We start from the raw sequence: 24,888 nt of genomic DNA, 5'->3' as shown, positions 1-24,888 counted from the left end.
GTGGAAGTAGAATGCTTTTCTTCTTGCAATTGCTTGCAAAATCTGCTTGCTTTGTGTAAGTTAAGGCACATTCATGTTTGGATATTACTTGTATGTAGCTTGATTATCTTCACCTGATCATGCTCTTGTTGAGGTCTCAGGCTGATGCCAGTGGCTCAAATGACAGTAAAACACAGCCAGTGTAGCAAGAGAGAGCGGAAAACAAGGTTATATTTAGTAAAAAGACCTGTAGCAAGCTTGCACAGCTGCATTTCTAGCATATAGTCAGCCTGTTGTTACAGAAATAATTTTAGGATCTTTCCTGAGTGATTTAAATTTATATCTCATTTAAATCAGAGGTTTGGGATTCTTAGGTTCAGAAATAAGTTATGTTCAGGTAACAAGGAAGTCAAACACATGTAGGAGGGTACTTTTCTCCAAACTTAGTCCTTTCTAAAGGGCACACATGGGGCAGAAAGAAGCAGACATGAGCAAGACCATCAGTCTTGCCTGCACAACTGCACCTACATTTTGCTCTGTTGATAGAAAAAGCAGGAAAGAAGCCAAAATTACTGCTTTTACCAAAAGTGGCTTCTGATGCAAGTAACTGTGTCTGTTAGGGAGTATGTTGTGATGTAGGTATATTTTTAAAAGGTGACCTTTCTAAGGCTACTTATAAATACAAGGTAGATAAATCCAGCAGCAATGTGAGTACTTAAAACAAGCCATCCTCAGTCAGAATGGAGCAGAACAGACTCTACATTCCCCCCCACCCCCCCCCCCCATTTTTCTCCCCAAAATGAAAACAAATGTTTTAGAGCTAAATGAACTTACATTCACAACGTTCAATTCTATTGTCCCACTTTTTTCTGTATCCAATTTTCTAAACATTTCTGTGGTTGGAGAGAGATGACAGATAAGGGTAAATACAGGAACTAATTTGGAAGTCTTCCCTTTCCTTGTGCTTCAGGATCAATAAGGAATTTAGTCCCAGAATCTAAAATTTGACAATGGCCTACACCCCAAATCAGAAAGGGCCACTCCAAAGTCATTGTGCAGGAGCAAGACTGAACATTTTTAATTGTTGCCTAGTATTTTTTAATCAACATAGAGTTTTTTGCAGGGAAGACTGGCTGTGGTTCAGCAGCCTGGCCTAAAAGACTGATACCTGGATCTAGGAGGAGCCAGATTAATATCTCAGGTTTATATTTGTCAGAGTACCTTATCCTGGGCTTCTGGACAGTTCTGCCTGGACAGTTATCCTGCTGGAATCACAAGGCAGCAGACCCTGTCTGGTTACTAAGCGTGTACTCACTGAACAAGGTTTCGAGCCGAATCAAACAGCGCACAAAGTTGTCAAAGTCAATGATGAGATCCTCATCAGCACAATGAGCCACGATGACCTGATGTAAATGGCAGTTCAGTTTGAACACTGAAAACACAATGCCAAGGACTCAAAAGACTCTATTTCCAAAGAGTAAACATGGGTACAAAATTAAATGCTTGATCTTGTGCGGTGGCAGGAGGGGAAGGCTCCGGAGTGCCCAAAATTCAGTAAGTCAAGATGGGACTGTATGGCTCTGAGCATCTCTCAACCCTGCTTGAAACTGATGGAATCCTATGAAGAGACAGATCAATATAAATACCTGCTGTTTCCAGTGCCCTCCTCATCTCATACGAGTTCATGGTACCCGATTGATCCACATAAATTTCTCTGTAAATTTTCTGCAAAACACAAAACCCAAAGTGAAGCCTCGACAATGATGCAGAGCATGGTTTGGCTTCTGGCAGAAGTGAAACATTTTGAAATGCAGCCTGCATGTTACTTAAATAACTTCGTAACATTGATCTGAAGGTACTTGTAAGTACCTGGATGGTACTTACATCCATTTCTTCTAAAAGTGGCTTTAAAAAGTAAATTTTTTAAATGCAGTACTCAGAGCAGATAAAGACAAAACCTGGGGGACTACAGACACACAGTCCCTGCTTTGGGAAAGATGACTGTGCACATTGTATGGCACAAATCAGTCTACAGCCACTTCTACGTGTGATTGTTCTCCCAAAGGGGTTGTGTCTTACCTGGTATTTCTGAGTCTTTGTCCAGAGGGAGTGGAACTCCTTCAGTCCCAGTTTGCCACTCCCATCATTCTTCTCTGAGTTAAGGACATTTCTTCAGAGGGAAGAAAAAGGGGTTTCCTCTCCCTCTGCTGGGTTTATTTGCATGGGCAGTTTGACTTAAAAGAAATTGCAAACTGAAGAGGGAGTCAAGTCCTCTCTGAAGGACTCCTCCTCTCTCCAGGACTCATCTTGCTGAATACACAATTGTTGTCCAAGATTTCTTTCTAAATCATTAAGGTCATTAATTTAAATCATGACCAGTTCACAAGCTCTTTCTGCACCCCCACCTGCAGGTCTCTGTCTTTCCACTACAAGTATAAATGAGCCAGGATGATTCCATTTTGTTCTGCAGTGGGTTCAACACCTGCAGTTACTGGAGCACAAGTCCTGGGACTGGATTATAAACAGGAAAAGCCACAGCCAAGCCTGCTATTTGGAAACCTTCAGCTCTTGAGCAAACAGCTAACAAAAGAACCTGGTCGTGGCACTGCACCCAGTATCTGCCAAGGAGTGCCTGTGGACTGCTGTATGTATTTTACACCAAATTATAGAAAAGTATCACCTTGTGTTGGTAATTTTCCCTTTTTCCAACTCTGCAATTCAACTCCCACTGCACAGAGAAGCTGAACTCAACTATTCTTAGACCTGATCCTTCATCCTACACTTTTGCCTGTATCTTAGGAGCAAAAGCTCCTAAAACCTTGCATACTCTCTGCTTCCTGTATGGCATGTCAAAACAGAACACTGCATTTGTGTCCCTCATTTTCCATTTGCTAAGTCCCCCTATGGCTTTGTGATGCTCTTACCAACTCCAGCCAGATAACAGAGGTGAAACAACCCTACAGCCAAGGCTATCCTCACCATGCTGAGAGCCTTTTCCCAGCACAAACATCACTTTGTCCCCAGCTAGACCAGAACACCCAGCAGCTGGGAAGGCTTTGTTTGATGATGGATTTTCACATTGCCTGGGATAACACACGTGTGAACAACAATAACGAGGGAGTGACTTTCTCAGGGGAATCAGGGTAAAGCCAGCTTCTCCACCTCAGGAGCCATTAGTACACCAGGACGGACCCACCAGGGAGCAAAGGCAGCTGGCCTGCTTCAGCACAGGAAGGGGAATATCATCTAGGAAGAGCTTTAAAGGACACATCTAACAGGTCAACCATTGTTTTGCATGTCTCAATACTAAAGCCATCAGATTTAATACCTTGGCCTGTAAAGAAAGAGCAAAAGACAGGATTATCACTGAATGCTGTACCACAGCATCCTCCTAAATAGCTCATGAGCTCTCCAACCAGCTTTTATTTGCTTCCAACGGTGCCATTCTTTCCGCTGACAAAGAGGCTTTGGGTGCAAGTAAGCTGGGATGTGTTCCCAAGCAAACAGCCTGAGTAGTCTGGTTTGTAGGTGTGCTGCAGGAGCAAGAGACAGAGACAAAAGCTTCCCTGCTCTTACTGTCTGCCTGCAAAGTGGGCTTCTGTGGACAACGTGGATTTCCAGCTTATGGAGGTCAGCAGGAGGTGGCTTCATGAAAGGCTGAACATGAAGCCAAGCTTGGTAGCCAGCAACAGCCCATTGCTGATTACTGGCTGCTGCACACAGACATACACCACAGTCCTGACCATCTGATAAGATTTCACTTTGGAAATTAAAGAGACAATTATTTCTCCAAGCACTTGTTTCTTGAGAAAAAGAAGCCCAGAGTTTCAAAGTTTCTCCTCCTCCTTAGGGATATGACAGACCATTGGCTGGGCTATTGCTTGAATCACTCCTGGGTGGTTCAATACTAAAACAGCAGCAATATCTCTCTTGATTATTATCAAGGATTATTCAAATCCATCCATCTTCCCAGCAGCCAATTCCCAGTGGCAGATGCTGGGATAAAAGACACCCATCTGTACCCTGCCAAAGCACACATCCTGTGAAACACCTTCTGGGCTGGCACGGCCCCAGCGTTTCTGCAGCCCCCTGAAGCAGCAGAGAGAGCATGTGGTCATGGCCATATGGAGAACCAAGCAGCAGGTCTGGGGCAGAGCCCAGGCTCTGACCCTGCCCAGGTCAGTGGTGGCCTCTGTGCTCCCATGGCCATGGTGGAAACCTGCTGGTGGCCATCTGAAGCTGCTGGTGGAGGAAGGCACTCATGTTTAGCCAGGATTTTATTCAGGATGCTGCGTAGTTCGAAGGCAGAGATCTCTGCATCCTGTGGAAAAGAGGAAAACAAATTTTCCACCATGACCTGCAGACACCATCTGCAGCCTCTGATTCCTTTGGGCAAGTTGGCCAATTTCTAACACCCCTTCGAGTTCAGTTCCCTTGAATGGAAACAAGTGGGAAACTCTCCCCACCTCCCAGGAGCACCACCAATTCCCAGAGATTAGCACCAGCAGCAAGGTGTGCCCAAGGCAAGAGCAGCCTGGGGAGAAGCCCAGCCCAGCCATATGCTCTGCCCAAGGACAGAATTCAGGCCCTGCAGAGATAAAAGCCGAGCCCACAGTTCAAAAGGAGCAGAGATTGTTCACCAGGAGCGCTCCCAAATCCACTGTGGAAGCAGCTGGGTGACTGCACAGCTTCTGGGATGCACAGCTGTGCTCACACTTGAGAGCTGACTCTGCACAAGAACTAAACTCTGTCCTGGGGGAGGCTTCTCTCTTACTCACCACGATGCCAATAAGATATTACCAGAAAAACACTCACGTTTCCTGCTAGCTGCCCCAAAAGCTTTTTAAAGCTGGGTTCAATGTCATCTTCACTGATCTCAGTCTAAAAGACAGAAACAGAGAATGTCAAAAGGGGGAAAGTTTCTGTCTGAGAAAGACTTAATCAATTTCCTTGCCCTTAGTAAGAAATTCAAATGGCAAGGTTGAAGGTACAAAGTGGTTTTTACTATGATTTTATTCAGTTTTATTTTCAGGGCACCTCAAAATATTGGCATTGTAAATACTGGAAAAAAACACCCACTACACATGGGGTAGCTGCATTAGCAGGTAAAGCATCCCCAGCTCCAGCAAGACTAAACATATGGTGAGCCACTATTTACTCCTGGAAACAGCATTACATGCAGGAACAGCCCTGCTGCTGAAACTGCACTCCTGGATTCCTGGAGAACAAAGGGAATATCCTGTGGCTCCAGTTAACTCTTGAAGTGTACCTCTGCCTGGGAAGTCCAAGTTCTAGATAAAGGACAACACTTGTTTCCATTACATTCCTGATGATATTTCGATTTGCTTGACACCCAGCAATGGATATTGAAAGACCTTTTCCCATTTTCCCAAAGTGGGACAACATTTCTTGATAAAACCTATAGAAAACATCACCCTGCACAGGGAAAAGGCACTCCAACCCTCCCTTACAACAAAATTATCTCAATTTAAAAACATTTAATTTGGTGTACCTCATCATAATTGCCTTCAATTTCATAATCTATCACCCTAGAAAGAGAAAGAAATCAATATTAAAATCAAAACAAGTAATGTTTATGATGCTTTTCCTTCAAGCTTCAGTTAAAGAGAGATTCTTTAAAATATGGAAAAAATAATGAGCATGCAAATATTACTGGATTAATCAGTTATGGACACAGCATAGCACAGTGAAAGCTGTGTTTTGCCAGCTATGGCAACAAGAGTTTGAAAAGACAGTATAAATTGTGCAATGTTCTGCAGAGCCACAGACAGGATTTTGGGGCTCACAAAACTCTTTGGGTCTTTTTTTGCCTACTTAGCATAGGAACTCTTAGTTTCTTTCCATGGTACTATTTGCACCAGTATCTCCAAAGAGGGAAAGTGTCCATTTTCACTATAAGGGTAATTCTTCCAGAGGCCTGTGGATGCTAAGTGTCATGATATATTCACTCAATGCCATTTTGCATTTCCCAAGAGTTTACGAGGTTGCTACAAAAATCAGTTTGATTTGGGCACAAATCAAACTTTTTCTAGTCATTTCTTCTTTAAAACAGCAAAAAAGTGAGATCCCTAAAGTAATTCTGATGTGCCTCATGCTGTCCCCCAGGTGCTGAGGGAGTACCAGACCTACAGATGGTGCCCAAGCACTCCTAAGGGCCCATCAAAAGCTGAATGTGTCCTCACACCACAAACATCCTGGGTTTCCCACTGCTGCAGGAATATGCAGCAAAATCTTAAAGTATAGAGAAAGGTTTCTGCTTGCTTTGAATCAAGGCAACTCAATAAAAAAGACCTCACACCCCTTCCTCAGGCTTTAGCTTTTTAATTCTAATTAAATAGTAATTGGGATAACAGAAGCAATAAAAATAACAATAATAATAATAATCTCCCCCATGTGCCAACTGCTGTAATATGGTCACCAAAAGCTACCTATGTGGAGTTGGCATTTTTTTCAGAGAAGACTCTGAGGCAGAAGTCCCCATTCTTGTTGGGTTCAAAGGTGGAGGGCACGATGATCTATTCTCCTGCAGGGAGCTCGAACCGGTTCAGCACCTCCCGGAGGCTGATGAAGGTGTTGCATTTTTCCTGGGCTTTGTTGGTCAGGAAGAAGTTTTTGCTCAGATGAATATTTGTCTGGCCAGAAAACATAGGAAAAGCAAAGAAAGGGGAGAAAACCCACTGCAGTCTGCATGTGTTCACGTTTACAAATATAAAATATCATAGATATGGCAGTTAGCTATGTCTGGGAAAAAGAAAATAAAAGAAAAAAATATGTCAGTTTGACAGAACTGAAAAAGAAGAGAAAGGGGGTGGGAGTCCTGAGCTGTGGCTGCAAATGTATTTTGCAGATCATTGCAATAAATCATTCAGGTCATGCTTTTGTTTTGCAGATGATGATGGGTGGCTGAAGACATTGGGCAAATTCTTCCACCAATCAGCTTTCTTTAAATTGAGATGGCACATGAGCCATGTCCCTCTGCCCCCCAGAGCTGGTGCCACCTGCAGCTCAGCTCTGCCTCCAAGGTCAGGCTGCTTCAGAGCAGAGCCCACTCATGGAGGGCTCCAAGAATAAAACAAAACAAAACAATAAAATAATATTTGGAGTGAAACATCTAGTGAAAGGTGTCCCTGCCCATGGCAGGGGGTTGGAACTGGGTGATCTTTAAGGTCTCTTCCAACCAAACCATTCTATAATTCTGTGATCTTCCAGAATGAACTATTTTTGCAGAGTCTTACAGATGGGCTGCTTCAGCTCTATAAATCAGCTTCAGGAATGTGCATCTTTCAGAAACCTCCTCCTTCCTGTCCTCCCAGATTTTTAAGAATGAAGAAAGAATTGTAAAAACCTGTCAGACCTGCTGCATAGTGGGACTTAAAATTCCATCTTCTGGGGGAAAGAAGGGTCATGGGACTGTAGATAGAATCAGTTTTCTTATGGAAATGAAATATTTGGACCACTAGCGTGGGTGAGAGAGTACTGCTAAGGCATTAAAAAAAGTACATTAGAAATTTAATTAACCAGTAGCATAATTTATTTTCCTGATGAAACCATCCCTTACATAAAAATCACCGGTTTGGGCACAGCCTTGGGAGCCACAGGATGTCCCAGCTGCTTTGCACAGACCCTCACAGGGACAGCAAATCCAGTAATGGGGTTACCCGTGGGTTTTGCTGAGCTTCAGTCCTTCCTCTGAGGAGCAACAGCTCAGAGGCATCGCTGCATTGCCACCCCTCTGTGACCCCCAGGGTGTACTATTAGCTGCCTGCAGGTGGAAATAATAGAAATAGAAATAGAAATAGAAATAGAAATAGAAATAGAAATAGAAATAGAAATAGAGAGAAACCAAAAGAGGTGGTGCTTAGGGAAATGAATATAAACACCTGGAATGGAATATCATTAATGAGTCAAACATGAACTCTGTGCAAGCCTGGAAAAAGCAGCTGTGCTCTGGGGGAGCAAGTGTGGGGCTGGGCTGGGAGAAGAGCCACAGAAGAGTTGCTTTGGGGAATTTTTGCAGCACTCAACACTCTTATCCCAATCCAGGATACTCTAAAAATGCAACATGGGCTCAAGGCCCCTTCCAGAATAAATGGCCTCTACTCTAGACTCCATGCAGTCATGTTGTCCTGCAATGAAGTAGGATCCTCTGAACCTCTTCTTCCCACCAGCCACTGAGCCCCAGCTCTGCACCTCGACCACCAACCCATGTCACACACCTCTGGGGGCACCTGCAGGGAGAAAAGGACAGAGTTATTTGCTTGTTGAATGGTGAATGGCATCTCCATCTTCTTTTCACCAATACTTAGCAAGGACATGCACATTCTTGGGAAAAAAAAAACCATAAAACAAAACAAAATAAAATAAAAGGAAAAAAGACTTGGCTTGAGAAGAAGGTGGGTGTTGAGCTCACATCACCCAAGGTCAACTGCTGGCTCAGCTCCCAGCTCCATCCCTGAGGCAGGTGAGGTTTACCTGGGGCAGTGTGGCCACAGCCACAGCCACAGCCAGGCTGGTTGTGGCTTCCTGCTGAATGTCCTCCCTGCAGCCCACCATGACTTTTTATTGGCTCAATAATAGTAGGCTCAATTTCTCTACTATTTTTCCCCATCTCCTCTTTCACACTCCTGCCCCTCTGACCTCTCCATCATCAGGAAATGGGACAGGGGCTAAGCAAGCCTATGATACAGCTTTTTGTTTCTGTACACCTTCCTTGCTGCAGCTGCTGTCCAACTCAACCCATCTGAGTTTTGAAGGAAAGCCCAGCACGGGAACTGCACTCTCCCATTTATAGGGGGAATGATTTTCCCTTTTCCTCCCTCATTCCTGTCAGCCTTCCTTGCCTCATAAATCGCAAAGCTGACGGTGTGTATGTCCTCTCCCATCTTCCTCTGCTTCCGATCAGTCTGTGCTTCTGCATCAGCCCAATGAGGAAAGTGCAGCCCCCCTCAGGATCATCGAGGTCCTCATCTTCCTCCTCCAGCTTGATTAAATACTGAGGATTCATCCAGAATGTGTCTGGGAAGTGGATTTAAGCACACTACTCAGAGTCTTCTTTGATAGCGACTGTGATGATATTTAAACGTGTCAGATATGACAGATGTGGCTCTGACTGCCAAAATCAGCTGTGAGAATAGAAAACCAATGCACTGCCCTGCCCACCCCAGCCTTTACAACCACAAAGGACCCTCATCAGGGAGCCACATTTCCCAGACATCCACACTTTTTGGAGATTAGTCCTAGATATCCCATAAGCCATCCCAAAACATCTCCTGGAAGCTTCCAGAGAAAGTAAAAGTGGACAAGTAAAAGGTTTCCCCAGTTTTTCTTATTTGGGTAGTTCCTACAGCCCCCTGCGGTGGCTCCTTGCCTCCAGTTGTCATCCAGCTTCCGCAGGCTGCACTTTTTGTACCTGTCACTTGCCAGGGTGTTTGGAGTCAGGTTGCAGATCTCCAGGCAGGAGTAATGCCTCAGGAAGTCATTGAACGCCATCCTGCGGGAGGCAATGCCACTGGCAACTTCTCCTCAGAAGGGTTTTCCATACCACCACCTTGTCCATCCTCCTGCCCTGTCACTATGATTTAGCACTAGGGTTTGGGGTGAATTTGCACACTCATCTTGGAGAGCAAACTGGGAGAGGTTACTTTGCATGAATAAAAGCAGAGCAGCTGACATTCCCTTCTGCTGGAATGGGAACCCAGTGACACTCACCAAAATTCCCCATCTTGGTGTCTCCTGGTCAGTCGCTCCCACACCTCAGGGTCAACACCACTCTGGTTTGGGCACCTGGAAGAGAACCCCACATTAACTACAGCCCATGGGAAAGGTAAAACCTTAATGTGACTGTTCTGGCACAAGATCTATCTTTTAGTTAGAATTAGTTAGTTCCAGAATTCTCAAACCACTGCAGAATTAAAAATAGGTGCACCTGGCACATAAAATACCTCACTTCTCAAATATCCAAGGTAAGGATGAGAAACAAAGTGTTATTTTTAGAAAGTGCAATGTCTGGACTGAGGCAGAAAGAGGAAGAATCAGAATAAAAACTGCCCAGCCGCAGAAGTGAGTAAACTCCAGCTTTCATGGCTAATAGCAGAAATGGATTTTAAAAATCCTTTTAGAAAGTGAGTTTTCAGAAGCTTACCACTGAATCCATGCTGTTAAATAAGCAGAAACTACAGGGAGCTTTCTAGGATTCACCAACCAAATCACTGCATCTTACACAAAGGCTGGAATTTGCATGAAAGGCATTACATACTGTGATGGCTACCAGGGAGATGACAGTGAGGGGATGCTTCTCTCTGAAACAGTTCCATGTGAACACCACATCCAGACAGGACTTACAGAGGAGTTTCACGTAGGGAACAGAAGACGACAGAAAAGCCAGAAATACGACCACACCCCTGCAGTAAAGGGCTACTGGCAACAAGGAAGCCATTGACTCACTTGTCATTCTATTTCCCAGTCCACTCCACTTCTCCCCAGGGATTTCGGATTCTGATCAGCTTCTGCACTGTTCCTCAGAAGTTCACCTGATGGGATCAGAAGTGTATGGAGAGTCACCAGGGACTCAGCACCACACTCCCTCCATCATCCTCTACAGTGATTAAAAATGTAACAGAGCAAGTATCTCGGTGCTAGGCATGACAACATGCACACATCTGGTCCAAAAGACAAAAGTCTGACTGATTCTGAGTGAGCTTCACACAGCCAGGCTTGTCCAAAGAAGTTTTACAGCATGCACAAACCAAAGCTTGTGAAAACCAAAATGTCTGATTTGTGCTGCTAAAAAAATCACCTTTGATAGGATTACAAGCAAAGGGAATGTAGAACTGCTACACAAAAGCCCAAACGCAGGTATGGAGATATTTCTCAAAGCCATCACTTAGGTATAAATTGTCTCTTCACATTCAAATGCCTTTTTACCTCCCTGCTTATATATAAGAGGAGCCTGTTACAACAGCCAGGACACTCAGACTGGCCACAACCCCTCTGACCTCACCAATGCCCCACAGAGCAGCAGCCTCAGCCCCTCCTCTTGTCATCTGCTGGTCTCTACAGTCCAGAGATGACACCCCAGTTGAACCATCCTTACTGAGTCTGCACAGATCTCCAAAGGAACAGCCTGGCTAAATCATGCCTACTTGTGAATTAAGGTGAACAAACTCCCTCTTCCCTGCTTTTGCTGTGAGAAAAAGACCAATGCACACCCACAAACTAGCACGGCATGTCAGCAACTCTCTACACCTCACCCCGAACTTTCAAAAATTATTTCAGAAACCATTACCAGTGAACTAACCAAAAATCCACTGCACACATGGAAGGATGCCATGATCTGCTTCCTTTGTTTTGTCTTGCAGTCACCCAGTCACCCGCTCTTGGGCAGCCCCCTTGTGTTTGAACACCAAGCCCAGCTGAAAGGTGCTGTTCAGCAGGCACTTCAGGGACAATAAGACATGGGGGTTGGTGTTTTTTTTTTTTTTTTTTTTTTTTTTTGTTTCTTTGTTTGTTTTTGGGTTGTTTTTTTTGGTTGGTTTTTTTTTTGTTGTTTGTTTGTTTGTTTTTTTTTTTTTTTTTTTTTTTTTTTTTTTGTTTTTTTTGTGCCTCAGGACACTTCTTGCTGTGCTTGTAAGGTAAAAAGTGTGGCCTGCTGTACAGAAGTGCATTTGAAGGGCTTGGTCACCAGCAGAGGGTAGCATGCCTTCTGCACAAGAGCTGTCCACCACCCTGCTCCATGGGAAAGAGCCACGCTTTTGGAATAAGAGGGGTTTTTTTGGTCAAACACCCAAGAAGGCAAATCTGTGTTTATCCAAAACATACCAACTAATTAAGCACTCCTTCAGAAGGAAGAGACTCAAAACCCAATTCAGCAAAATGGGTGACACTTAAGAATTTGCAGTGTTGAAGATGGGCTTGTGGTTGCCACACTCAAAACCTGCTGCACCTTGGGGTGGCACACCTACCTCCTCTGCCCCGGTGACCGAGTACGTGTGTCCCTTCACCAGCTTCTGGGAAGTGACTGCTTCTGTTTCTGCAGCGCTGGTAATCTGGAAGGGCAAAGGACACCAGTGATTGCGGCTTCCCATGGGCAGGGCATCCAACAGAACAAAGCTTCCTGCTCCAACAGATCTTTTATGTCAGTGGGAGGATGCAGGAGTGGTTTAGCTGCTGCACAGAAGCAACAAGTGTGGCAGAGCAGGGAGAGGGGACAGCAGCACATGTGGTGGTGCTGGAACCCCAGGGAGTTTGCCATGTTTGTGGCATGAGGTGCATGCCAGAAGCCTGGCACTGCAGCAAAGTTCCCTCCTGGCTCCAAAACACTCGGTGTGGTGCAGCCACTCTTGTGCATCTCCAAAGGGGAAGCACAGGAGAAACTCCACGTTCTCAAGGGACCAGGAGAAAAACAGGGAGTGACTGGCCTGAGGCTCCACTGGGATCACACCCAGCTCCACAAACTTCAACGTCAAAACACCCCCTGCAGCTCCAAAGCAAGGTGGGAGGTTCCCCTCCCTTCCCCCAGCCCTGCTTCCCTAGGATCTGCCCTGCAGGGCAGCAAGGGAAGAGGCTGGATTTTGGATGCCATTCGTACCTGAAGGCACATCCCCCTCAATTTTTCACAGCCACTGCTTGGGCAGTCTGGCCTTCAAACACTGCAGAGAAAAGTCACTTCTTGCCAGACAGTGAATGTTTAACCACCTATGAAACATGTGGCTGTCATTGTCTTTCGACCATTTCAGATGTGTGTGACTTCTAAACAAGCATATTTGAAGGTTAAACAAACAGAGGATTGGATGGAACAGACAGGATTCCTGCTGTCAATTCATGGCCTATTACTGCCCCACAGCACACTCTCCATTTAATGCTTAATCTCTGTGTCCTTATTTCTCTTACAGAACAGAAGGAAACATTTTACAAGTTTTTTTTTTTGTTGTTGTTCAAAGGATAAACTCAGCAACGGTTAATTTACACTACAGAAAGGGCCAGCACTTATCAAAAACATAATATATTTGCTCTTCCCCCCCACCCACCCAAGGGATTTGTATAAGTCTGGGGCAAAAATCCAGATGTCAGATTCTTATCTAAATGCAAACGAGTAAAACAGGCCTTGAAAATACCATGAAGTCAAATTGACATTAACCAAGCACTTTTCCTGCTGTGAAGCTTCCCTCTCCTGGGACTCTGATTTAACTTGAAAAATGGGAGGAAACATTTACATTTATATGATGAATGGAGTTTTTGTAAACAATTTACCTTCCCTTTAGACATAACTGAGATGCAATCTCATTTGAGAGGAGGGTGATTACCACAATAACAATACTTCGACTCATTTCAGTAAGGCTAAAAGCAATGCTGAATCCTTGAAGGCAGGGCCAAAGCTCCTCTTTTCTTTCCCATGTGGGTCCAGCTTCTGACAATGTGTCTTTCCCATAAAACGTTTTAAAGGTCTGGCAACAGTCCAAGCCTCTCTGCTTCAAGAACAGAGCCCAGATTTTTTGGGAACATTTTAGGTACAACTTGTGCAACAAAAAGGCTGCAGCGAGGATGGACATTGTCACCTCCGAGCACCAGACTGCAGGAGCCATTAGCAGCAGCTCTTTGTCCAATCCCTCTCAGCCTGTGCCATCCTGCTGCCAAGACAAGGCTGTCTTAGGAACACAGCTGTCCATCAGGACCCCTAACAAGTTCCCTGTGTGATTCATTACCATCAACCTTCTAAAGAGCAGAAGGTCTCACGGAAGAAGCACAAGGGAGGGAATGAGCTTCTTAACATGAGCTAATGAAGTTTAGTTTCAGCCTAACCCCCATGGAGAGGACATGCCTGGGTCAAATTCTTCAGGCACAAGGTAGAGCAGGGAACCATAGGCAGAGGGGACTGGCGTGCTGTGTGCAGCTCCTGCAGGTGCAGCACAGGTCCACCCCAGCCTGTGTGCACAGCAAGAATCCAGAAATAAACCTGCTAACTCACATCAATGGAGCAGCCAAGGAGAGAGCCTTTCTGGAGTGCCTTCTGAATGATCTTGAAGAGGTTGAGGGGTGGCTTCTGCAGCTCATACCATTCCGCAATGGTATGAGCCTCACCAGTGAAATCCTCAAAGCCTTCGGTGGTGGTGTCACCAGAGAGGGACTCATATGAGCCATTCAGCCTGCACGAATTGGGGACAGGCACAACCAACAGGCTCCCCGTTCTCTACTCACACACACACACACACAACCATCAGCCTCCCTGTTCTCTTCTCACACACACACAATCATCAGACTCCCTGTTCTCTTCTCACACACACAATCATCAGGCTCCTTGTTCTCTTCTCACAAACACACAAAGTCATCAGGTTCCCTGTTCTCTTCTCACACACACACACAACCATCAGACTCCCTGTTCTCTTCTCACACACACACACAACCATCAGACTCCCTGTTCTCTTCTCACACACACACACAACCATCAGACTCCCTGTTCTCTTCTCACACACACACACAACCATCAGACTCCATGTTCTCCTCTTCCTTCAGGAGAGGCCCTCAATGTGGCAGCTGTCACAGCGTTTCTGCTTTCAGGAGCACTGCAGCAGCTACAAACATGTCCCTCCAGTCAGCTTTGCTTCTTAGACCTCTGTACTTGGAAAGCCCAGCATAAAATATTATGCAATCATGCATACACCCTGTAGGTTCAGTCATATCAATGACAGGAATCATGAACACTGTCTGCAGAAAAAATAATATATATTAAAAAAAATTAAGACCAAACAATTTGCCTCTCTAGTTCCGCAGTCTTTAAATCCCTTTATGGGTCTAATTTTCAGCTGATCTAAATTTCTTAAGTCAATTCAAAATAGTAGAGTTAAAGGATAGAATTCCTCTCTGGCCAACCCAAAAATGGAGATTCAGATATGAGCATTGAACACAGACCTGGGCACATGGACCGACGTGCTTTGCACACTGAAGCACTGGCACCTGCCAAGCCCTCAGAGGTGCATAGAGCACATGAAATGGAGCTTCCCAGGCCCTGGTGACAGAAGGCTGCTCCAGGAACAGCCTTGCCACAAGATGCAAGAGCTACGTTTCTTGGCTAGTAACAAATCCAATGCTTTTGGCTCCTTGTCTTAGGCATCTGTCAACAAAGCTGTACCAAAGGAGCCATTGTGGGGTACCCCAGAAGCTGCAAAGGCTAATAAGCAGACTGACACTCTGAAGGCACAGTATCCATGCAGTTGGGGATGCTCTGGGGAAGCAGGGATGTGAGGGGAGGGGAGGGAAGCCTGGCCCAAACTCACTTGGCATAAGCCTTCTCCAGCAGCACACTCCAGAACTTTCTGCCCTCTGCTGAGTGCACAAAGAGCAGCTCCTCGTTCTTGCTGGGCAGTCTGTCGTCCACCACGATGTTCACCACCTCCCCATACTGCCAGAACTGAGGGAAAGAGAGCACAAACATCCATCACCACCCCGTGCGCTCCCATCACCAGCACGTTTATCTTTGAACGTCAATTTCCCCAGGAAAAAATGATCCAGGTGTCCCAGCCAGCTTCACCCACCCTGTTCAGGGATGCACATACTCAGCTGGCTCTGCTCAGGGAGGAAGGACCACAATGGCAGCCCCTGCTCCCAGGTCTTTGATTAATGGCCTTGTTCCTTCCACCACCCTTCTTAGATGTCTCCTTTTTTCTGCCTGGCTCTTTGGCATCCTACAAAGCCATGCCAGGAAACATCACACATACATAGACAGCCACACTGGCTCCTGCCCAATAGCACTAAGGGGAAAAGGCTGTTTTCCACATACCTGGAAGTGGAAAATTCCTGCAGATTTATCCTGGAAGCTCTGGTCTTTGGGAACAACACGGGCCAGAATTTCTTTGTTCAGGGTGAGAGAAGCAATGGCTGCCAAGAGCCAGCAGTCCCCTGTAAAAAGAAAAGGAAAAAAAAAAAAAAAAAAAAAAAAACCAGACAGCATTCATTATTCAAACTTCAGTTTTTGCAGTGCATCAGGCTTGTGCATTATAACCAAGAATTCCCCCAACTGGGATAGGATGATCCCTCCCATCACTTTGTCTCTGAGACAGATCAAATACCCTCCAGATCCAGACAAGTGTTTCCTCAAGACCAAAGTCATAAAAAAAGTCAAAGCAGGCCTTTTCTGACCTACCGCCACAGTGATCACCCATTCTGGCACTGTTTGAAAGAAAAGTCTAATATTCAGTTGAGTGCCTGTATGAGAGGAAGAAGCACAGAGAAAAGGCAAAAAGCCTGTGGGCACACACAGGTACTTAGGGGTGCAATTTCTCCTCAAAGGTGTTTTCTCAGGCATAGGCTGCATTCTTTTCCCTTCTCCATGTTTAATAAACATGTTCCTTGCTATCCAGAGACCTGTCCTGCAGGCAAGTTCCCTTTAAGGTCTCTTGCCAGCCTCCCTGCAAACAGGAGCTCCTTTCACCTTACACATCTCTGGAGGCTCTTGCTCGAGGCCTCTCTCTTTAGTCCCATGTCTGATCTCCAGCAGTCACTGGAGAGCCAGGAAAGGCCTGAGGGCAGCCACTGTTTCCCAGTTCCACACACCTCCTCATCCTGCCTGGGATGGAGCCAACACACACTATCCCTGCACACCACAGGCTGCCTGGACAGTGTTTTTCCACACCATCTCTTGCCACACAGAGAGAGGAAGAGACCTCAGCTCTACAAACATTACATCTCTACATTCTGCAATTCTTTTCAGAGCCCAGTTTTACTTTACCAGAGCAGTCACCTTTCTGCTCAGCCATGGGCCTCCTGCAGCCCATTAGCGAGGTAGTCAGAGATTTACAGAGCCAGATGATCCCCTGACTGCCACAGCCCGACACAAAACTCCTCGTTAGCATCCCCAGATCCGCTGTTCCCTTGCTTTGTGAACAGAGGGCAGTCGGTATTGTGCATGAGATCCCACAGAAGAGTCCTGCAGGATTGCAGCTTCAGTGTGTGAACCTGCCACAGCTGTCAGCAGGCTGGAGGCCAGCAAAGCAGCAGGCCCTGCACAGCCACCTCTCTCCCATGGGAAAAGGCTCAAAAGCTTATGGGTGAGAAGCTGGGATCCAAATGGGACAAGGTCTCAGGGTGAATGAACTCTAAAGCAGCCCTCGAGGTCCACCCTCAGGCCCAAATCCATCACTGCTCAGACAACTGCAGCAGGAACACGGACAACCTGCAGCTCCCTCCAGGCTGCCCTTGCTTGGCACAGCTGACCCCCAGGAGCAGCTCTGAGAAATACACATCTTTTCACATCTCAGGAAAGGTGGAAGAGGTGAAATTGCAGAATAATTTCAAAACCTAAGATGCTTATACTGCTTCACAACCTGGAGGGGAAGAACCGAACATAAAACTTGTCCTTCAGCCCTGCCTCTGGCTGCTTGTACTGCAATGGAAAAATCAGCATGTCAGAGAAGTTTTTAAACAAGAAAGTCACCTTGCTATTCTCCTGTGACAGACTATGAAGCAATGATGAAATTCTCCTCCCTACTCTGTCACAGCACATCCACTTTGTCCTGCAAAGTGGTGACTCCTCTCACAGCCTCCTTCAAGCAGCTGAGACCCTCTTCCCTGGGAGCTGCATCCAGAGGTAGCACTACGTACTGCAAAGGCGTTTGCTGGGAAAGACAGGACCAGGAGGAAAGAGTCTGGCTCAGAGGGCAGGAATCACACCATTCTTCCCAAGAAATAGTATTATTTCTATTCCATGCCCAGGGCAGGGGCTGGGCAGGCAGGGAGCAGCACAGGAAGAACAAATGAACCATTCAAATGGCCACAGCAGCTCAGGAAGGCTTGGTCAAGAAGCTGATCAGGCCTCAAGATGATGAACATACACCTCAATGCTGTAACACATCTTTGAGTCCTTACCTGGAGGTAAGAAGCATGGAAATTCAAGGAGAAACACCCTCCAGAGGACCTCCACACCCACAAACAGAATTTACAAAGAATTTCCTTTACTTTCTAGCTGTCTCATCAAGGCAGACTGAAATTACAGCCTGCTGTAAAATCTTTGTTGAACTTCATACTGGTTTCTAACAAGAATTTGGAGTCAAACACAAATCTTAACTCTGACAACTCTGGGCAAGGTCTTGAGGTTTAAAGGCAGCTGCAGCATATATGGAAGACATCCTTTGGTTTCCACACTTAAAAATGCCCAACAGTCAGGATATAATCTCTGCCTTTGTGAACAGCCATCACTAAAAGCACACCTGATAATTCAGACTCCAGATGAGAACAGATCTCATGATTATACCTGGAATTTTAGCACTAAGCAAGCTTGAGCAGGGTCTTTACCAAATAGCCTGAATGTCCAGAACTGGTGCTTCTGCAAGGTTCTTGACAGTGCTTTCCCTTTGATAGGGAAGGAAAGCCCAAGGAGAGGCTGACAGACAGGTTGCTTAGAGCTTGAAAATAATGTTAACAAGGCTACATTCATCATAAATAATTTTTGTAAATGAACAGTCGGCAGGACAAGGTTATCAGAAAAGGGAACATTCTCAGGCTGTGAGTTTATCTATAACACATATTAACAAGAAGTGCTGTTTTTTGTCCTGTCATGCTTACTTTTTCCTGCTTTCAATGTTTTACTTGTTATATCCATAAAGCCATCTCTGCATTTACCTAATCTTCAGCTGTAACAAGAACATTAGGAAAAAAATAAAGTAATTGCAAGGCAAGCATAAATAGCCATAAGGGCTTAAAATTAGCCATTCTGGAAAGAAAAAGCAAACAAAACACACCCATGAAATGCCTGAAGGGCTGTAAGCAAAAGGAAGCTCCTCTGGTCACTGCACAGCTCATGTAAGAGTATGGGGTAAAAGGAAAAATGTACATTCTGCCAACCACAGACTCATCATTATTTTAAAACAGTCTTATATGAACAGCTACTGAATGTATTTATATTAATACCACAGCGCTCCAGAACGTTTTCTGGTTACAAAAACGAGGCTGTGGCAACCCACTGGCAGTAGAGTGGCTGTCAGCATGAGAAAACCAAGGGTCGGATTTTCAAAATTCAACCTCTTCCATTTGTTATTTTTTCACATATTTGTTACATGAGGAGGAAACACCTGCATCCAAACAGCAGCAGGGAGATCCCGTGCTGTTTACACCCCAGTGTTGTGATGCCATGGTGACATCCACTCCAAAAAAAGGTAGTTAAGGGTGAACCAGGCTTCTCTGGCTTTGGAACCTCCCCTCAGCTGTAATGAATCATCACATCCCATATGCTGCCATTTGGAGCCAAATACCATCACTGACTTTGCAGATCTGATACTGCAAAACCAACTCCAAATACTCTCCTTCAAAATTTCTCCTAAGACAAAAAAAACCCCAAAAACAACAGACCAAAACAAAACAAACAAACAAACAAACAAACAAAAAACCAAACCAAACCAAAACAAAAAAAACCCACATCACAAGGCCAGAATAAAAGATAATCCAAATCCCAAGGAGCAGAATTTGGTGTCTGCAAATTTTCTGCACTGATGATCAGCTTTGCTGTATAGGGATCACAGTTTCTTATAGTCCAGGTCAAAAGCAATTAAACAAATTTATGCACCTGGCCAAAGACTACTGAGCTAAAATAAACCCTGCTCATTAGCTGAGCTGTTTGGTTACACATTCCCTGCCAAGAAGCTGCCATGCAGATGTGATGGGTCCATGTGCTCTGGATGCCCCATCTCTCCCTGCAGTACTCCCAGATGTTCTGAAGGGTTCAGCAACAGCAGTGAAACTCCCCATGGGCACAGGTCTGCTGCTTTTTGATCAAGCCTTTTGGGGAATAAATGAGACTACAAAAGCTTCCCATAGAAAAGAAGCAGCATAATAAAAAGTACAGGTTTACAAAAGCACCTGACATCTTCCAATGAAATCTTCTCTGTAGCATCCTAAAATGTGATGGGACATGAACATTCAAAGTAAATACAAAGTTCAAGTAAATGTAAGCTTAAGCAAATTTATCAATACAAATGCTGGTGTCAGATAAGGCAGTAGAAAAAAAGAAAAAAAAAAGAAAGCATTTGTACAGTGCATCTGCCAGCCCCATTGTGTGAAAGAGCAGAGATTCCATCCAGGCTCTTAGGAACTCAGTGGCTATAGAGAGATAAGATCAAAAGCATCTAATTTTTAGTCAACAATTGTGACACAAGACCAAAATCCTGCCCAGTTCATGAGAAGACAGCCAGGAGAGTCATTGCAGTACTTAGTGACAGTGAAAGAGGAGATACAAACAACACCAACAACTTCTGATTCAGATATAATCAGGAGGTACAAAAATACCAGCTGTGAGTCACTTCATATCCTCTGGTGATACCCTACAATTCCATGAGAACATCTGACTGGTCCAAAGACCACTAGGACAGCAAATGCTTTCATCAATTTAAAAACAGAGTTAGCAACAGCAATTTCACAACTTGAAAATGAAGCTTCAAATCTTTCATTCCTGTGCTCTTGCTGCCACAGCATCTGCAGAGAAAAACTGGAAAACCAGAAAGCAACTAAGTGACTCTAGAAACTAGCTAGAAAACTACAGAAATGCCAGATGTTGAAATGGCATTACAGTAAACTTTAATTTTAATTTGAAGAACTTCTTACCAGACAGTTTCACAATAAAAAGGGATAACAGATGTCTGGTACATGTGTTTAAGCACTGGGACATGCTTCATGCCAAAACAGTCATGGTGGGAGACGTGGTATTGGATGGAGAGAGCACAGGAAAGAAGCTGGTGACATGGTAACAACCCAAGGCACAACAGCGTCTAACCCACACCTCCGATGATATTGGGGCACAAGGAGAACTGAGTTCATAATCTAAGTAGTTTTACTGTCATGGATTTTTTTTTATACAAATTGCATCTGGTTGTCAAAGCACTAACCTAAAAAAGTCTGAATGAAAACACAGTCACAAAATATAAGCTTCTCTGCCTGTTACATTTTTGGACATGAACCCACAAATAGCAGCAGTGGGACTAGAAAGTAAGAAGATGCAATGTGGTGAATATCTGAAAGCAAACAAGCAGAATTTGGTTCCTTTGCCAAGTGCAGCAGCAGAGCACAGCTCATATTAGTCATGTTTCCTACACGAGAGCTTTCCCTCAACCACACTATCTGTCTAATCCAAACCCCTCTCACTACAGCTGTGGAGTAGGAGCCTACTGCTTTCACTTTACTTCTTCTCCTCATATCTCTGCAGACATCCTCCACCTGAAACCCCTTCTATCAGGCAAGGCTGGAGAGAGGCTTCTAGACTGGGATAGCTGTGCACTCACAGCCAGGCTAAACCATTTGCTCCCCACTGTCCTCTGGCACTTCCCTGCAGCTCCCAGAGCTTCCCTGGAGAGCCCCACCAAGGGGTTGCCATTGCACAAACTGAACAGAAGCCTTGGCAAAAGCAGAGGGCTCACAGGCTGGCCCATCCCTCTTGAAACACCCCAGTTTTGTCTTCCTTGAGAGCTGGTGACCAGCAGGGAATCCCCCTTACAACTTCTTTTCTCTCTACAGCATCTCCCCAGGTTTCTGGAGATTCCTTCTGCCCAGCAGAACTCTCTCCCACTGGAGAAAGAGAAGTCCTGCTACGCATACAAGTGCTCTTCCAAGCAGACTGTTAAAGGCAGAAATGTTTCAGGCTGCTCTCAGGCACATGGATTTGAATGTGAAAGGAACAGGCCATGATCAGAAAAACCATCAGGAAACCAGTGTGTGCCACCCCTGCTTGGTGCATGCAGAAATGATGTGCTCAGTAACCACACACACGGTCCCCACCTGCAAATGTGAGGAAGGTCTGATTTGAAATGAATGGAGGTGGTAGTATGCAAAAGGAGGTATTGGAGTGAGTTACAGCCATGTATAAACCATGGTGCCCTGGGGCAGCACCTGCATAGAAAACTCAGCTTTCCGCCCCCACCTTACCTAAGGCCCCTTGGCAGATGTCTGTGCAAGTGGTTCCACCGGCTATGAACTGGGGGTTGGGACACAGCTCCTGGGAACAAAACAAGCCTTGCATTACACGTAGCCGCAGGTGAGGCAGGGAACAACTTGCACACTTGCAGCAAATTAACCAAACCATTGACCACAGCAGATAAACACCACAGAGACAGAGCAGGGCAGGAGTGGGTGTGGGCACCAGACACACCAAGCACAGTGAGAACGGGAGCTGCTCACCAAAGCTCGTGTGCAGCCAGCTCACTTCATGGGACGTGCCAGGAGGTGCACTGCATTTTCACACATGTGCACACACTGCTCTGCCATTACCTCCCCACCACTGACTACACCAAGGTCTTTCAGAAGTGCCTGGAGGCACCCCAGAGTCCACCTGACCCCATGACTGCCACAGCTGGCAGGGCTGCTTCGGGAATAAACCGCACAATGGTCAACTCATGGTGAAGCAATATGTGGAATAAATAAATAGATTCCAAAACCTGGGGTAGTTATGAAGTGGGTATGTATGTCAGTGCCCAGCACAAGCGAGATAGCTCTCCAAAAACTTGTGCCCCGAGCCTCGGTCTGTCCCACACCTTTATTCCCAAAGATGTTCCATATGCAATACATTGCACAACTTTGCCATGCATATTCAACCCCTGGCCCCACCTGTCCTCGCCTCTCATGCTAAATAGGTCTATGCCCTTCTGGGCATGTGTGGTTTGCCATGGTGGTCATATGGGGGTCTCTTGGTGGACCTGAGGCTGAAGACTGTGGTCTTCCTCATGATTGAACTTTTGAACTTTTCCTCTTTGCGCGTGCGCTTTAGGTCCTTTGGTGCTTGTCTGTCTACGTCTGTCAGTCTTGATAGGCTTGGAGACAGAGGAGCTTCTTTATCTGTGTTCTTTGCATCCTTGGTCCCCTCTTGCTTCTTTATGCAAGAAGCTTCAGAAATTCGCATTTTCCTATGCCCTTTGTACCATGGCAGAGGTTTCTTAAGTAAAAGGTTAAAATTCAACACATAATTTTACAAGCTACAAATTTAAATGCTTAATTCATTTTGTTAACTCAAGTGAACTCCAAAAATCTGTATTTCAATGGCTCTGCTGAAGGAAAGAGTTATCGGAAGAGACAGCCCCAAGCGCTACCCAAAGCGATTTGTCCACACGGAGAGTTCTGGATGGAGAGGAAAATTACTTTTCTGACTTGTTTGTTTTCCAGGCAGAGCAAGTCACGCTGTCAGGCTGTCCTCGGGGCAAAGGGGAGCCTCCGGTGCCCTGAGCATCCGCAGCTGCACGAAACGGGCGCGCCGCGATTCTGCAGCGCGGGGAGGGCTCGCACCGCGCTCGGCAGCCGCGCCCCGACCCGCCGCCCCCGCACGATTCAATCCACCCAAATGTAGGGGGTGAGGGAAGGAGGAAGCCGGGTGATACTGTGGAACGATGCTACCGGGGATGCCCCCGTCCCCGTACCATGGGTCTACGCCAGACGATGCCCTGTGTCTTGTGCGAGCGGGGCCCCAGCTCCCGGCAGCCGAGGGCGGTGGGGCCGGCGGGGAAGGAGGGGTCCTGGGAGAGCCGCCCCCACTGCAGGCACTCCTGGCCCCGAAGCGCTGCTCCCGGTAGGGCACAGCGCGGCCATGCCGCCCAGCGCCCGCCGCCACCGCCCGCTCCTTCGCCAGTGCCCCCGCCATCCCCGCCATCGCCGCCGCCTCCCCGCCCCGGCCCGGCACAGAACACCCCGGCACGTCTGTACCTGTGTTGTCACCTTGTTGCAACTTTGAACATCGCAAGTAACAGAGATCACTTACGGCTTGATTTGCTGGTGGTCACCACAGCACGTGTTTTGCCACTGCTGGTGTGGACCCACCTGCACTCCCCGCACAGCCCAAACCACAAACAGTGCGGTCCTCCCAAGCTTCCCCGAAACACACACGCATATGGTGTGGGAGGAGAGAGTGTCTCTTTTGGCAGTGAGTTGCTGCCAAGAATGGCTGAAATGCTGCTGCTGGCACCCGCATAGAACAGCAACTCTCCGAGGGAGAATTCAAACAATTTGTTTCATATTTTAAGTCTGACTCAGGATGTGCTGGTGCCACGCAGTGTTCCCTGGGCAGCACACAGAGGTTGGGAGCCCTTCATGCTGCACCCACCATCCACAGTGGCTGCCCAGCTGCTCTGGAAGTGCAGGCACCTCTTTCGGCAGAGTTTTCCAAGTCCTGGATGCATGAAACAGTGGTTTGGAGCCATCCTAGCTGACTAAAATGAACACTATTGCTTGAAAAATGCTTAAAGAACCTAAAATTACTGGTGGTACCATTTGCTGAGACATGGTGGGAAGTTTTCCTTCATTGCTGGTACCTGGTGTTCCAAACCATAGTGTACCACTGTCCGTTTGCTTGCTAGTTTTGCACTTTCATCATTTATTATTCCTCTTCCCAAGCTCAGCACAGGTCCTACTTGCACAGTTCATGGGAAGCCATTGCCATTAAACAGGAAAAAGAGCTAAGCATTCAGTTCCCAGTGTAGCAGAGGAGGCCCCCAAAATCTTTTTGAAGTGAGACATGAATGGTTGGAGGAGCACCTGTCTGTGTAGCTCATGGCCATGCAAGTAAACAGCCCTGATACCACCTGGTTGTCCAAACCTGGAAAGCACAGTCCAACTTCGCTGTGCTTTGAAGATGCCTCCTGTCCCCTGTGGGTCAGAAAGGTTCTCTTTATAAAGGGAATATTGGTATTTTTAGCAGTACATAGGAAATCAATCACATCTGGAAAGCTGGAAGCAGATCCTATAATGTTACATGCACTCAATTGAGGGTGTGCTTTTAGCCAAGGTCTCCATCACAGCTGTGCTGAAGCTCGAGCAGGACACAGAGTGGCATTGGAGGATGGTTTTGCTCAGCTGTTTAGATTTGTTAAGCACTGCTAAGTTATCTCACAGGCAAGGCCATCTCCTGGACCAGGAGACAGCAGCACCTCACCT

General features: G+C 46.1%; 1 protein-coding gene across 1 annotated transcript; it reads right to left on the bottom strand.

Moving 5' to 3' along the window:
* Nucleotides 1-44: 44 nt before the first annotated feature.
* Nucleotides 45-23,608, bottom strand: CAPN2 (calpain 2). The gene is given in 22 exon segments (XM_053939237.1): nucleotides 45-181; nucleotides 816-872; nucleotides 1,295-1,411; nucleotides 1,626-1,704; nucleotides 2,059-2,127; nucleotides 3,249-3,307; nucleotides 4,237-4,300; nucleotides 4,795-4,860; nucleotides 5,492-5,520; nucleotides 6,419-6,643; nucleotides 8,828-8,900; nucleotides 8,903-9,015; nucleotides 9,330-9,490; nucleotides 9,709-9,783; nucleotides 10,444-10,529; nucleotides 11,961-12,044; nucleotides 13,964-14,141; nucleotides 15,270-15,403; nucleotides 15,773-15,891; nucleotides 21,898-21,967; nucleotides 23,379-23,506; nucleotides 23,509-23,608. Coding segments are annotated over 22 exon segments (2,112 nt in total). The 3' UTR covers nucleotides 45-155.
* Between the last annotated feature and the right edge of the window lie 1,280 nt (nucleotides 23,609-24,888).

This window comes from Vidua chalybeata, chromosome 3 (assembly GCF_026979565.1).
Source record: "Vidua chalybeata isolate OUT-0048 chromosome 3, bVidCha1 merged haplotype, whole genome shotgun sequence".
In the NCBI taxonomy this organism is placed as follows: domain Eukaryota; kingdom Metazoa; phylum Chordata; class Aves; order Passeriformes; family Viduidae; genus Vidua; species Vidua chalybeata.
Note: the sequence above shows the minus strand (reverse complement) of the source record. Positions and strands in the feature narration are given on the sequence as shown.